Source organism: Eucyclogobius newberryi, unplaced genomic scaffold (assembly GCF_026437365.1).
Source record: "Eucyclogobius newberryi isolate DKJ021-1_F unplaced genomic scaffold, fEucNew1.0.hap1 SCAF_8, whole genome shotgun sequence".
Lineage (NCBI taxonomy): Eukaryota > Metazoa > Chordata > Actinopteri > Gobiiformes > Gobiidae > Eucyclogobius > Eucyclogobius newberryi.
The window spans coordinates 20,073,187-20,086,619 of record NW_027316500.1 but is presented as its reverse complement, the minus strand read 5'-3'; the positions used below and the strand labels follow the sequence as shown (position 1 = coordinate 20,086,619).

At 40.9% G+C, this 13,433-nt stretch overlaps 1 protein-coding gene across 1 annotated transcript in view; it reads left to right on the top strand.

The window, feature by feature from the left end:
• Positions 1–386: 386 nt before the first annotated feature.
• Positions 387–13,433, top strand: part of zswim8 (zinc finger, SWIM-type containing 8) — a 29,803-nt gene continuing 16,756 nt past the window's right edge. Inside the window, exons 1-8 of the mRNA XM_072437229.1 lie at positions 387–1,668; positions 2,135–2,288; positions 3,489–3,583; positions 3,985–4,157; positions 6,639–6,746; positions 9,939–10,020; positions 11,555–11,675; positions 13,218–13,419. Of these exons, the coding sequence (XP_072293330.1) occupies positions 1,491–1,668; positions 2,135–2,288; positions 3,489–3,583; positions 3,985–4,157; positions 6,639–6,746; positions 9,939–10,020; positions 11,555–11,675; positions 13,218–13,419 (1,113 nt within the window). The 5' untranslated portion in view covers positions 387–1,490. The remainder of the gene's footprint in view (positions 1,669–2,134; positions 2,289–3,488; positions 3,584–3,984; positions 4,158–6,638; positions 6,747–9,938; positions 10,021–11,554; positions 11,676–13,217; positions 13,420–13,433) is intronic.

Here is a 13,433-nt window from a genome sequence, read left to right as displayed (position 1 = left end):
GCTTTTGGCTTGACCTGCTGCGTGCTTGCACCATATCTTATCACTCTATTTTGCTGTGTTTGACATTGTCACAAACATAAATGGACTGAAAGCCGTTGGATTGCCCAGTTCTGTTGGATAAAACGAATGACACGCTTTTTCGCACCAAATACCGGCTGGGATCAGAGCCAAACCTGCCATTAAAACATCATCATCATCAAACTTTTCAATAGCTTTTCTGTTTCAAAATAACGTGTTCATTTGGATGCCTAATTGTTGCATATGATCAGTTGTAGCCTATTTTGTCACGGTTGTCGTTTGACCAATAAGAGTTGTGGCTCTTGTTACCATGCGAGCTGCTGGCATCACCACACGCCCGTGACACAGCCACAGGAGCGCGCTCGTGTCAGCAACCGGAAGTCATGATCAGCTGAGGAGCGACGGGGAAGGTAAGCCATCTTTCCCCGGCAGACTGACCCGATCGAGCCCGACAGACAGTACAAAGACAGCGGAGAGGCTCCCGGGGTCCGCTCGGTGTGTGTGGAGCTTTGAGGACGGCGACACGAAGTGACGGAGGCAAGGCACGCGGAAGCGCGGATTGGGCTCTGCAAACGGCACCACCACCTCTAGCATTAATTTAAAGTTTGGAGGATTATTATCTCCGTGTGATCGGATGCTACGTGTGCAATCAACGCTGTGTAGCAGGTGCAGATTTGGCGAAGGACAATGTGTGTAAACATGTCTCAGATGTACATGAAAGGGTTTCGGATGTAAACAGAGCGTCTATCGTGAGCTAGTTTCAGCCCCCGTGGAGTTAGCTTTGGTGCTAGTCTTTATTATCGCTGAGACATTAGCGAACAACACGATCAGCTACGGTATAGCTTACATCATAACAGCGTTTAAAATGCTTGTAGAGCACATTGTAACTCACAGCTATAATTCACGGTGAATGACAGTAGTGTTTTATGTGTGTTTATTTTGCTAAGTTAGTCCGTTATCTATTAGCTTTCAGGCTATATTGCTAATTGAATTGACCAGAATCCCAAGAGAACACGTTCTACATTGTCTTAACCATAGTAGGTTCATGTTGACGCTGTTATAAACATTATGGAGGGATGAACAGTGGCTGTTAGTTTGTGGCACTTTCTGTGCTACAGAGTTTATTTGGACCCGTCTGCGCTCAGGAGGAGCAGATAAGGCGAGAGCTGTTGGACAGTCAAACTCCAGGCCCCTCTGTTCACTCTGTGCTCTTGGGTTTTAGGACGACAGAGGGAAGTTTCTGCTCGTTTGGATAATCTTATGAATAGTATTTAAAGGCATCGCGTACATATATGTGCGTGTGAGTGATGATCAGAGTTTAACATGTAGTTGAGGGCCCAGCTAAGCTCTCAGCTGTGTTTGGCTTGTTGTTGCGGCCCCTCCCCCAGTCTCCAATCTGCCCTGGAGTTGGTGACTTTTCTTCACTTCAGCCTGAACACGGCAGCTCGCAGGGGCTTTCAGCAGTGGATGTAATGGAGCTTATGTTCGCCGAGTGGGAAGATGGGGAAAGATTTTCTTTCGAAGACTCGGACCGGTTTGAGGAAGACTCGTTGTGCTCGTTCATTTCCGAAGCGGAGAGTTTGTGTCAGAATTGGAGGGGCTGGAGGAAACAATCTGCGGGACCCAACTCCCCCACTGTCAAGATAAAAGGTTTGGATTTATACTGACTTTGTACAGTTCTAACAAACTTATGTATGAGCATGCCATTGGTGCCTTGACACTATCTATCTATCTATCTCTATTATTTATATATATATATATATATATATATATATATATATATATATATATATATATATATATATATATATATATATATATATATATATATATATATATATATATATATATATATATAATTTTATTTATTTTATAAATTTATAAAACAAGGATGTTTATGTCACATTAACGTTCATTTCTCATTCAGAAATTTTGATTTAAGTATTAGAGTAATGCTAATACATTAGACAGTGTGGATAAAACAAATCACTGTTCATTTGTGATGGTGTCAATAATCAAGATGTTTTTTCTCACAATAATAGTAATACTTAAGTTGTACATCATGACTAGACTGGACGTGTGCAGAAAGTCTCTAAACTTGAGTGTTGTTGCTCAGATGGTCTGGTGATTCCCTTGGTCGAGCTGTCAGCCAAACAGGTAGCATTCCACATTCCTTTTGAAGTCGTGGAGAAGGTCTACCCTCCAGTGCCTGAACAACTCCAGCTACGCATCGCTTACTGGAGCTTCCCTGAAAACGAAGAAGACATCAGGTGAGCCATTCATAAATCCAAGTCCATGTCAGTCATCAACATGAGTGTATAATGGAGGTTGTTTATTAACACACCTCATATTTGTACTACACGACAGATTGCTTTTAGACCAAGTGAGGAGAATTTAGACTTTGGGGAGCACCTTTGTATCCTTTATTGATTGAAAACACTAGAATATTATTAGTAGCCACAGTTTCCCCATCATATTTTAAGTCATAATCATTGTAATAGATTTATTTCTTTCAAGTGCAAGTTTTCTCTGGGGTTGGTGCTTGTGTCATGACTCATGTCCCCTGTTTTTATCAAATTAAGAATAAATCACTATTACAGTCGTCATCAGTCAAATCTAGATTTGATTTAAACCTGTTTACCTGGTATCTGGGAAAACATGTCTTGTCTAAGAACCTTTAAAATCACAATCTTGTATACAGTTCTTTTAAAGCAGGGGCCAAATGTGGCCCTCCAGACCATTATTTCTTGGCCCTCGGGCCTCCTGGTAAATTGGTCCACATTATCCTGAAAAGTACTTTTGTCTTAAAGTTTCAGATTCTCTACCAGTACAACCCGAATAACTAACATTGGTGTAAAACAGACTTGATATTAAGATTCTGAGAATTAGGTGTGGCAACAGTTTGAAACCTCATATATACTTAACCTTTTAATTGATTCACAGTATTGAGTACCGGTCTGTGGCCCTCCACTTGGTCAATGTTAAAATCGGTGGCACTCGTTGAAAACATTTTGGAGACGTCTGCTTTAAAGTTTGTCACCTACAGTCATTCATTCATTTTCTACCACTTGTGACTGAAGCTTATGACTTTGGACCTTAGGCGGGGTATACCCTGGACAGGAGCCAGCTCGTTGCAGGGTTGTCCCCTAATAATGATCTAAAAATGTCTTTGCTGTGAATTTGTTTTTGACTGCCACCAATGAAACATCCTTGATATAAGAACTCTGGCAGTTCATCTTGCTTCTGTAATGACTATTTATTCAACTTGGGCATTGCCATGTGCCATTCCTGGTCAGAAAGTTGTATTTAGTTAAATTTACCTGACACCTCAGTTGTTTTGAGTATTTTGTTCTTTTTTAATATGTTTCAATGTTGAAATATTAACAACACACAGAAACATGACCAGAGAGTAAGGCGAGAAAAAACGGCAAACTACACAGCATGATAAAACTTGTGTGTTTTCATATCAGATTATACTCCTGCCTGGCAAATGGGAGTCCAGATGAATTCCAGCGTGGAGAGCAGCTTTACCGAATCAGAGCTGTTAAAGACCCTCTGCAGATAGGTGAGTATTGAGAGTTTATATCAAGCTTGTCAAAAGTCATTCAGAATCAGAAACAGTTTATTTCCATTGTCAGTGAACAAAATTCACAGGCTAGGAACTTGCTTTGGTGATTCTGTGCAACATAAAACAATAAACAATAATAAAAGCATAATATCTCAAATAGAGCATGCATTAAAGAGAAACAATTTAAATTTACTATAAGATTAAAATTGATAAAAAATATGTACACAAAATTTACAGGCAAATTTACAGATGTAGCGCAGCACAATGAGTGGTTGTTGATTAAATTATAGTTAAAGTGACAGGTGTTATGATGTGTTTGTATGTTGTTCGTTATTCAATATCAATCTATGTGGATTCATACAGTACATATTTCTTTTTTGTATTTGTGTATGCGGCAGGTTTCCACTTGAGTGCAACAGTAGTGTCCAGTCAAACTGGACAGTCTAAAGGAGCCTACAATGTAGCGGTCATGTTTGACCGCTGCCGCATCACCTCCTGTAGCTGTACTTGTGGAGCTGGGGCCAAGTGGTGTGCTCATGTGGTAGCACTGTGTCTCTTCAGGATTCACAATGTAAGCATACATTTTCCTCTTATATCTTACCATCACGATCCACTTCGCTGATCACCTCAATCCAACTCAAAAGTTAGACTGCATTTCACTACATTGTATTGAATCATCTGCATAAACAACATTTGATATATGTTTATATACTGACGAGCAGGAGTTCCCAAACTTTTCAGGCCGGGACCCCTACTGCTAATTGAAATTGCTGTCTGAGCAGAGGCGAAACGCTCAGTTTGGTCCAGGGGGGTCCAAAAATGTATGGAAATTATAACACATTTAACGCTTTATGGGCATTGTAAAAATACAACAACATTGTTAATATGATTAAAATTACTGTAAGAATTTTAATTAAATATTGTATCCCGCTCGTCTTTTCGCCATGTTTTGATATTACTGTAATCATGATACAAATTGCGTACTGGAGAAGTGTATGAGTAAAACTGAAGTACTTGCGTGTAGCTAGGCTGTACTGGGCTTAGCTAAATGCAGGTGCCGGTTCAAGAGAAACATTTTTACAGAAGTTCTGCCTTGGTGCGAAAAAATGTAAACAAACCTACAGCGCCTCAGCAGCACGGGAGGTGGCAGTGCACATCTCCAGGCAACGGACTAAACCAATGTTACTCACAACTGAAGGGGTAGATCGGTTCTCTTTAGACTTTCAGACTTATTTAATAAGAGTGAGTGGTGTGTGTGAATAGTAATCATGTTGATTTGAGTAGATTATTGTACTATTTTACCCAATTTCATGAATGTGTACTGGTCCCAATGAAAAAATTAATAGATGCATTGTCCTAATTTTAAAAGGACATCTTTCAAGTCATCTCGCAACCCCCAGCTCTTGACTCGGAACCACCGGGGATCCCATTTCCAGTTTGGGAACCAAACACATGGCAATTTGCATAAATCCCACAGTGACTTTCAAGGGTAGTTTGGCTGACCGAAAAGTTGAATATTTGTTCTTTATGTAACACAGGGATTGTACGGTCTTGGTGTGTAGCAGTATCAGTCACTTTGATCATAATAGTTTGCTTTTGATCAGATGCTGAGGACACACTTATTGTGTATCAGTAGCTTACTCAGTTTCAAGCAAAAACATATTTCAAAAGTTGGTTTATGGCTTTGAAGCTTACATTTTGCAATGCTGGATGATAAGGCACACTTACAGTAAGAACAGTGTGCACCAATCGAATTTGGCGGACTAGCAAAGACTGAAAGCCATGCACTGTCACTCTAGGTGTCTCGTCCCACTGGAACCAAAATCCAAACAAGACCGAGTGTGACCAACGGCACACAGCCGAGAGTGTACGCATGACACAGTATCTGAGCAAACCTTCATGAGAGAAACAAACCATTGATAGCTGTGATCTCACACTTGAAATCAGTGACACTGCGGTCAAACACGACAAAAATATTGTATGATTCAATGTTTATGCATCTACCTGCACTGTCGCCATGTGAATGCGTGCTCGTGCCCTACTACTCCCTTTCGCTCTCTTTTTCTTTGCGTGGCCCCAGGTGACTTGGCTTATTTCTTCCTACAGTTGCACTTGGGCTTGTGGGATCAAATGTTTAGAATTGAAAGAAGGACATGAAGCACTATGTATGTGGGCGCGCGACATGTTCAGCTTTGTCCAACTTTCTGCGGCAGATGCGCCGCAGCAGCCAATCAGAGATGACGCTCCAGTGACGTGCTACGCACGACCTGGAAAAAGACCCAAAACAAACCCCGCAAGATTAAAAAAAAATCCTTAAGACGCAGCTCTTGGAGCAAATAATGATATTGACTAAACTCTGCTCAGCTCTGAAGTATATGCGAGTCCCAGAATAAGCCCCGGAGCCCATCACCACCACTTTTGGACTTTGTAAAGTTAATAAACCAAAGCCATGGTCCGCCATTAAACTCCATTTACACCACGAGAAAAGCAACACAGCACAACTCCTCCACTGCGCATGTGCGCAGGACGACTCCGGGGCGTCTGTCTTCAAATGTACGTGCGTCCGGGGCGTCTGTCTTCAAATGTACGTGCGTCCGGGGCGTCTGTCTTCAAATGTACGTGCGTCCGGGGCGTCTGTCTTCAAATGTACGTGCGTCCGGGGCGTCTGTCTTCAAATGTACGTGCGTCCGGGGCGTCTGTCTTCAAATGTACGTGCGTCCGGGGCGTCTGTCTTCAAATGTACGTGCGTCCGGGGCGTCTGTCTTCAAATGTACGTGCGTCCGGGGCGTCTGTCTTCAAATGTACGTGCGTCCGGGGCGTCTGTCTTCAAATGTACGTGCGTCCGGGGCGTCTGTCTTCAAATGTACGTGCGTCCGGGGCGTCTGTCTTCAAATGTACAGGCGTCCAACTTCTGCGTCGGGCGCGAATTTGACGCCGCGGTGTGTGTATGTAGCTTTATGGTCAACCTCATCTCTGAAAGGTTAAGGAATAGGAGAAAGGGTAGATTTTTGCCCCAGTTGTGATCTGATGGTTTTCTCTGCAATGTTTGTAGGCTTCTGCCGTGTGCCTGAGAGCCCCAGTTTCAGAGTCTTTGTCCAGACTACAGAGGGACCAGCTCCAGAAATTTGCCCAGTACCTCATCAGTGAGCTGCCACAGCAGGTAAGTTGCCAGCAGTGTTTTGTAGAAGAAATAAGTAACTGTGATCTATCCATAGGTTTAAAGAGTTGGGTTTTTTATTTTTAATTCAGTTATGCCACACAACCACCATGTCCGGTAATGGTTAGGACTGGGTTTAGGAATAGGTCATTTGTTTCAGTTTAGGGCTTTGAGACAGGTTTTGCAGAACTGTGTTTGCACCATTGAGGTTTAGGGTGCCCTCTGTCCTGGGCATGGGGTTATGCCGGCAACTGTGGATGCTCAGCCCACTCCATTCCCACCCTACTCCTATCCCTTCAGCCCTATGTTACTCTTCAACCCTTCTGATGAGCAAAATCTGCTAGCTATTTGCAATTTGATTGTAGAAAAATTCAGTTTTTCTACTAAAAACTTTTCACAGCAGCTGCTCGTCACTATGATATCTGACCTTCACTATGCGGCTCTGTTTCCCTGTCTCTAATCTATTTGCTGATAGTGCAAACTATTGTGAAACTCACTCTTACACACACACACTTAAGTGAACTGTTGGAGTTTCGGGCTCCCTGAGTGTGTCTGTCTTTCCTCCATTCTCGCAGAGCAGTGCGCGCCAGAGCAGAACAGAGCTGCCGCACTTTCAGTCAGTATGCAGGGCAGAAGAGGAAGCAGACACACAACCTGACCTTCACCAATCAGAAGAGATTTTTAGCAAGTTTTTATTAATTTAAATACAAAGGGCTAAAAAATCAACTTGTTAATACAGCAGATTAATTCTGCTGGGCTTTTGAGATTGTTTGGGTCACATTTTAGTGACTGTAATATGACAGACTTATACAGACTATACAGTATAACAGACTTATACTCGTCAGAACATTAGTGTTGGTTTACTTGGTTATTAATGAGAAGGGAAAAGGGGACAGAACAGCAGCAGGAGAAGACTGGCTTTAGATTGTGATCAATGAAATTTATTTATATTGTTCTCCAAAGTTATGAAAGGAATTATATCTAACATTCAGCTGTAACTGAATGAAGCATCGGCAGTATTATGTTTTAAATGGAAGGTTCTGGTTCGAGACGTGCACTATGTAACTTTTTTTGATGGAGGTGCTTGTCGCTATAGAGCTGACCCCTTGCCTAGAATGTTCTACATGGCATATGATATCTCCATGGAGACGAGCAGTGGCCCCTCCAGACCCAAGTACAGATCAGATCTGTGGAGAGGTGACGATTTTTCAGGGTAACTAACTCTGTAATTGAATAAATGCATGAGAGATACCTTAAATTCCATAGAGACGAGCAGGTAGTGGACCCCGACCAGAAAAGTAGCATCGTACACCTTGAATATGAACAGGATTTGTCCTTTCCTTTTCTGCTCAAAAGACTCCATATACGTCTGTACAGCTGTCCAATATTTTAATTTAAATCAAGGACTAGTTAACAAAATAGGCGTACTATTGGGTGCACAGGTTAAATAGAATAGGCAATTTACAATTAGTTGTGAGCCTGAGGTTTAGTCTATGGTAAGCCATGATTTTACTCGCCTTTGAAGCTCCAAAAACAGGAACCGCAGGGTTCAGAATAAGCGGTATCGTATCGAAAAATGCGACGCAATTTCTCTCAAATGCGATGCATTCGTTAGAAAAAAGTGCTTTTGAATCGCAGCTTTTGCGATACAAAAATGCGTGTTCAATTGTATAACCAAAGCGCCTAAAAGTACTGATCACTCGTCAATCGATCGTCAATAACGGCATGACACATGTGGACGCTGTGTTGTCATGACGAGTCCCGCTGCTGTCACAGATCGAGTCTGAAAGTGGGAGGAGCCACGTGCGGTAAAGTTAGCATCACAGATTCGGACTTCCGAGGTCAATAGCTCCTAAACGCAAAAGTCTTTGCAGATCATTCACCTGCCAAAATATTCATATTTACACTGCCAAGTGACACAACCTCGTTTTTAACAATTGGATGCGTATTTTGGGCGCAGCGAATTACACTGATCTGAATGTGCAGCCAGAGCCGAGACGAGTGCTTAGGGACTGTCATCAAATTGCAAAACGAAAAATGGAAACGTTTTATAGCTGGAATGGAACATCAAATAGAGCGGTACAATTTGAATAACACAATAAATACACCATGATGGACGCCACAGCAACCTTTATTTTTCCATCAGAAGCTTAACACATATTTTTTGTGAGTGTAAAGACAATTAATATGTAAATGAGACTCCTGCAAGTAGTCATCTGATTGATGATGATATGGAAGAAAGTTGTAAATAAGTAAATTTGATTTGCAAGTTTTCTGGGGTTTAAAAAAAAATAAATTAAAGTGTTTAAAAGTTCATTTGTTAGAAGTTTTTTTTTAAATAGAATGTTTACAAATACATTTTAAATAAATAATCGGGTTACATCAATGGAAAATATTGTTAGTCACTTTCGTGTTTTGCTATGCAATTATCAAATTGGTATACAAATTTAAAAAAATTAACGGATTGTTTAGCAGCACCGCTACACAAGTGAAAATCCTTAATCTGAGCCCTGAAACGTGTCCTGGTTTTTAAATTGTTGTAACGCCCATGATTTATTTTTATTTAATAATTGTGTTATTCCTAACGTGTCATATTATTTTGTATTTTTATACGATTTCACACCCAAGCACCACATGCCCGAAACAAATTTTCCTTGAAGGGATGTGATGGAGCAGGTCTGTCCCTAAGTACGCTGTCCCGGGGAACGCAGTAGAAGCGCACCCGTTTCCCTGTCTGCTGCGCGCCGTGCCAAATCCTTTCATCTCAAATATACATTTAAAACAGTTAATCATATTTTCCCCAGCATACTTTGCCGTGACTAAGGGTCCACACTTAGAAGCCACAGTTCTGCCTATCTAAACCATGCTAAATCTGCTGTTACACTTACCTGCGCGCTGCGTCCCCTCTCTCTCTTTGCACTTGGTTTTTCACTGTAGAAGACCACTATTAAAACGCCAAAAACCGAAATCGCTGACTAAGCCTGAGTTTGTTGGCGAACCCCGCCAAAAGGGACAATAAAGTTTCACTTAACTTTTGAATGGAGGAAAAAGTCCTCAATGTTGCACATAACAGCAGACCCATGAATATGACAACTTGTGTATCTACCTCTGTATCTACCTGCGTTGCATCAATGAAATTTCCCCATGTGGGACAATAAAGGATTAGCTTATCTTATCTTGTGTTTGTTTTTGAAGATCCTGCCTACAGCTCAACGGCTACTTGACGAACTGCTCTCCTCCCAATCAACGGCCATCAATACCGTGTGCGGGGCTCCTGGTATGTTTTACAAATGCATGATTATACTTCTCTTCTTCCCTACTGTTACAACGTCGGGTGACATATGTGAGAGTTAGAGCCCTATGTTATTGTTGAAAACGTAAATAAAGGCAATGCACTAGTTAATTGGGAATATGTCTTCACGCGGTTAAGCATTTAATGATGGCTAACAACATGAACACTCATAGAGTAAAGGTGTTGGGTGGGCTGCTGCCAGTGGCACCTCCAGGAATTTGAAACGGGAGTTGAACCTTTGATACAACAAATCACATTTCCAATAATTTGGTGCACTTTTGGGGGTTCCTACTAAGTCGGGGTAATATTGGTAATTATAGTAAAGTTGCATTAAAACTACTCACAGTAATTTAGGCCTAGATTTGATGTGATGCTCCAGCTTTGCTTTGCAGAGCTTTTAAAGAGTGCAGAGTGCATTGTTTTCTCTGTGACATTCACAATATGCACAAGGGGCGGTCTGAAGAATGATCCGGTCTGAAGAATGATCCGGTCTGAAGAATGATCCGGTCTGATGAATGATCCGGTCTGAAGAATGATCTGGTCTTCCAACGGATTATTATGTAAAAATGGCTCCATTCACATCTATTGTTTATTTGTCTCGTGTAACCAAATAAAGCAGACTCCTCTTAATCCGGAGAGTTAAACTATAACTTAAGGAGAAATTAAGTACCAATAAGAACATAAATGTTTGATGCAGTATACTGGATTTCGCCTTAGGCTAATTTGCTTCTGCTGTAGGGCTGAAACAAATGAATCGCCATGAATCAATTATTAGGCTAATCGTCATCTAATTTAGTAATGAAATGATCATTATCTGGTTTATACTCGGACTCCAAAACATGCCCTGTGTCAAAGGAAGACATTTTATGACTAAGTCAAAGCAGTAATTATCAAACTAACACAGGAAACGTGTACAAGTAGTGTTTTTTAAATAAAAAAAAAACATTCTGTTTGTAAATCTACTTTATGTCCTCAAACGACTTCTGTTTGTAAATATACTTAAAGGACTTTAGGTTAAACACAAATTCCAGAGCCAGTACCATGATGTAGGTCCTAGAGACTAAAGAAGTACTGTACGCTTTAGATGTTTTTTTTTAGTTCAGCCTAATGCCTCGTTCGGACTGCACACAGACCAACTGCTGTGTTAGATTGGTATTCTTGCAGAGTGCCACTCGCATGGAGAGTGGAACACTGTTGTGCTCTTGCCGTCTCAGGCTTTGAAAGCTGCTTGTATGACCACATGTTTATGCAATAATCAACCATTTACCGGTGTGTGTATATATAAAAAAAAAAAAAAGCCGGTGGAGGGTTGCTGCGTCCGATGAAAATATACTCCCAGCGGAATTAATCCAGCGCTCCGCTGCACCTCCTGCAGTGCTCAGAGTTTGAGCTCAGACTTAAAGGGAGTGAGTGGATAATGCTGTAAAAGAGACTTTGAGCACTGTAAATGACTGATGCGTTTATTAAATAACTGGGATTAATTTACTTAAATTGGCATTGTAATTGTGTGTGTTTTCAGATCCTACTGCTGGACCCTCTGCCTCAGACCAAAGCACCTGGTATCTGGATGAATCAACTCTCAGTGACAATATTAAAAAGACTCTCCACAAGTTCTGCGGGCCTTCACCTGTCGTCTTTAGGTACTCAAGCACCTCCACATATTAAATGTAGACTCCGTATTAGATTTACAGGTTACAATAGGGCTGACCTAACCAAAGACATTTTTAGAGTTTAAATGAGACATTACAGTATGTAACAAGTATGTTTGAGTAAATAAATAACATGCCACTAATGAGAGGCAGGGCTAGCAGCAGAGAATAATCACACCGTTTTGGACAGGAAGTTAATTTCTTACTATTTTTAAGTACCTTTATATAAATATTGTAGATTACAATGGAAGCTACCGGAAATGAACTATGCATGTGAAAACGTCAGCGAACATGGATGGAAGATTTCAAGGAAAAACAAATTATATTCAGGGTTCAGAATAAGCGGTATCGTATCGCAAAATGCGACGCAATTTCTCTCAAATGCGATCCATTCGTCAGAAAAAAGTGTTTTTGTATCGCAGCTTTTGCGATACAAAAATGTGTGTTCAATTGTATCACCAAAGCGCCTAAAAGTACTGATCACTCGTCAATCGATCGTCAATAACGGCCTGACACATGTAGGACGCTGTGTTGTCATGACGAGTCCCGCTGCTGTCACAGATCGAGTCTGAAAGTGGGAGGAGCCACGTGCGGTAAAGTTAGCATCACAGATTCGGACTTCCGAGGTCAATAGCTCCTAAACGCAAAAGTCTTTGCAGATCATTCACCAGCCAAAATATTCATATTTACACTGCCAAGTGACACAGCCTCGTTTTTAACAATCAGATGTGTATTTTGGGCGCAGCGAATTACACTGATCTGAATGTGAAGCCGGAGCCGAAACGCGTGCTTAGGGACCGTCATCAAATGTGTAGCCGGAGCGGTGACGAGAGTACCTAGGGACCGTCATCGAGTAGAAAAACGAAAAATGGAATGGAACGTCAAATAGAGCGGTACAATTTGAATAACACATAAAATACACCATGATGGACGCCACAGCAACCTTTATTTTTCCGAGTGTAATGACAATTAATATGTAAATGAGACTCCTGCAAATAGTCATCTGATTGATGATGATAGGAAAGAAAGTTGTAAAGAAGGCCATCTGACTGTGTTGATTAATTTGTTCAACAATTAATTTTATTTGCAAGTTTTATTTAAAGAAAAAATGTTTAAGTGTTTAAAAGTTAATTTGTTAAGAGTTTTCTTTAATAGAATGTTTACAAATACATTTAAATAAATGATCGTGTTATATCGATGGAAAATATTGATTGTTAGTCACTTTCGTGTTTTGCTATGCAATTATGAAATTGCTATACAAATTTCGAAAAATTAACGGATTGTTTAGCAGCACCGCTACACAAGTGAAAATCCTTAATCTGAGCCCTGATATTTGCCTGAAGAACTGTTTGTTAAAGCATTCATTATTGCTAGTTTTTAGGCCCAAAATCTATAATATTTTTGAATATTTTTTTAATCACCAATTTAAGAAATTATTATAGTTATTATATAATAGAATAGAATACATAAATACATGTGAATGGAGAGTATTTAGGCACAATTAAAGAATATCTAAATGTGTTTTCCTCATAGTGATGTGAATTCAATGTACCTGTCGTCCACGGAGCCCCCAGCTGCTGCAGAGTGGGCCTGTCTACTGCGCCCGCTTCGGGGCCGCGAACCTGAAGGCATCTGGAATCTTCTGTCTATTGTCAGGGAGATGTTCAAGAGACGAGACAGCAACGCTGCTCCACTGCTGGAGATCCTCACAGAGCAGTGTCTCACCTATGAACAGGTGGGCTCTCTCTA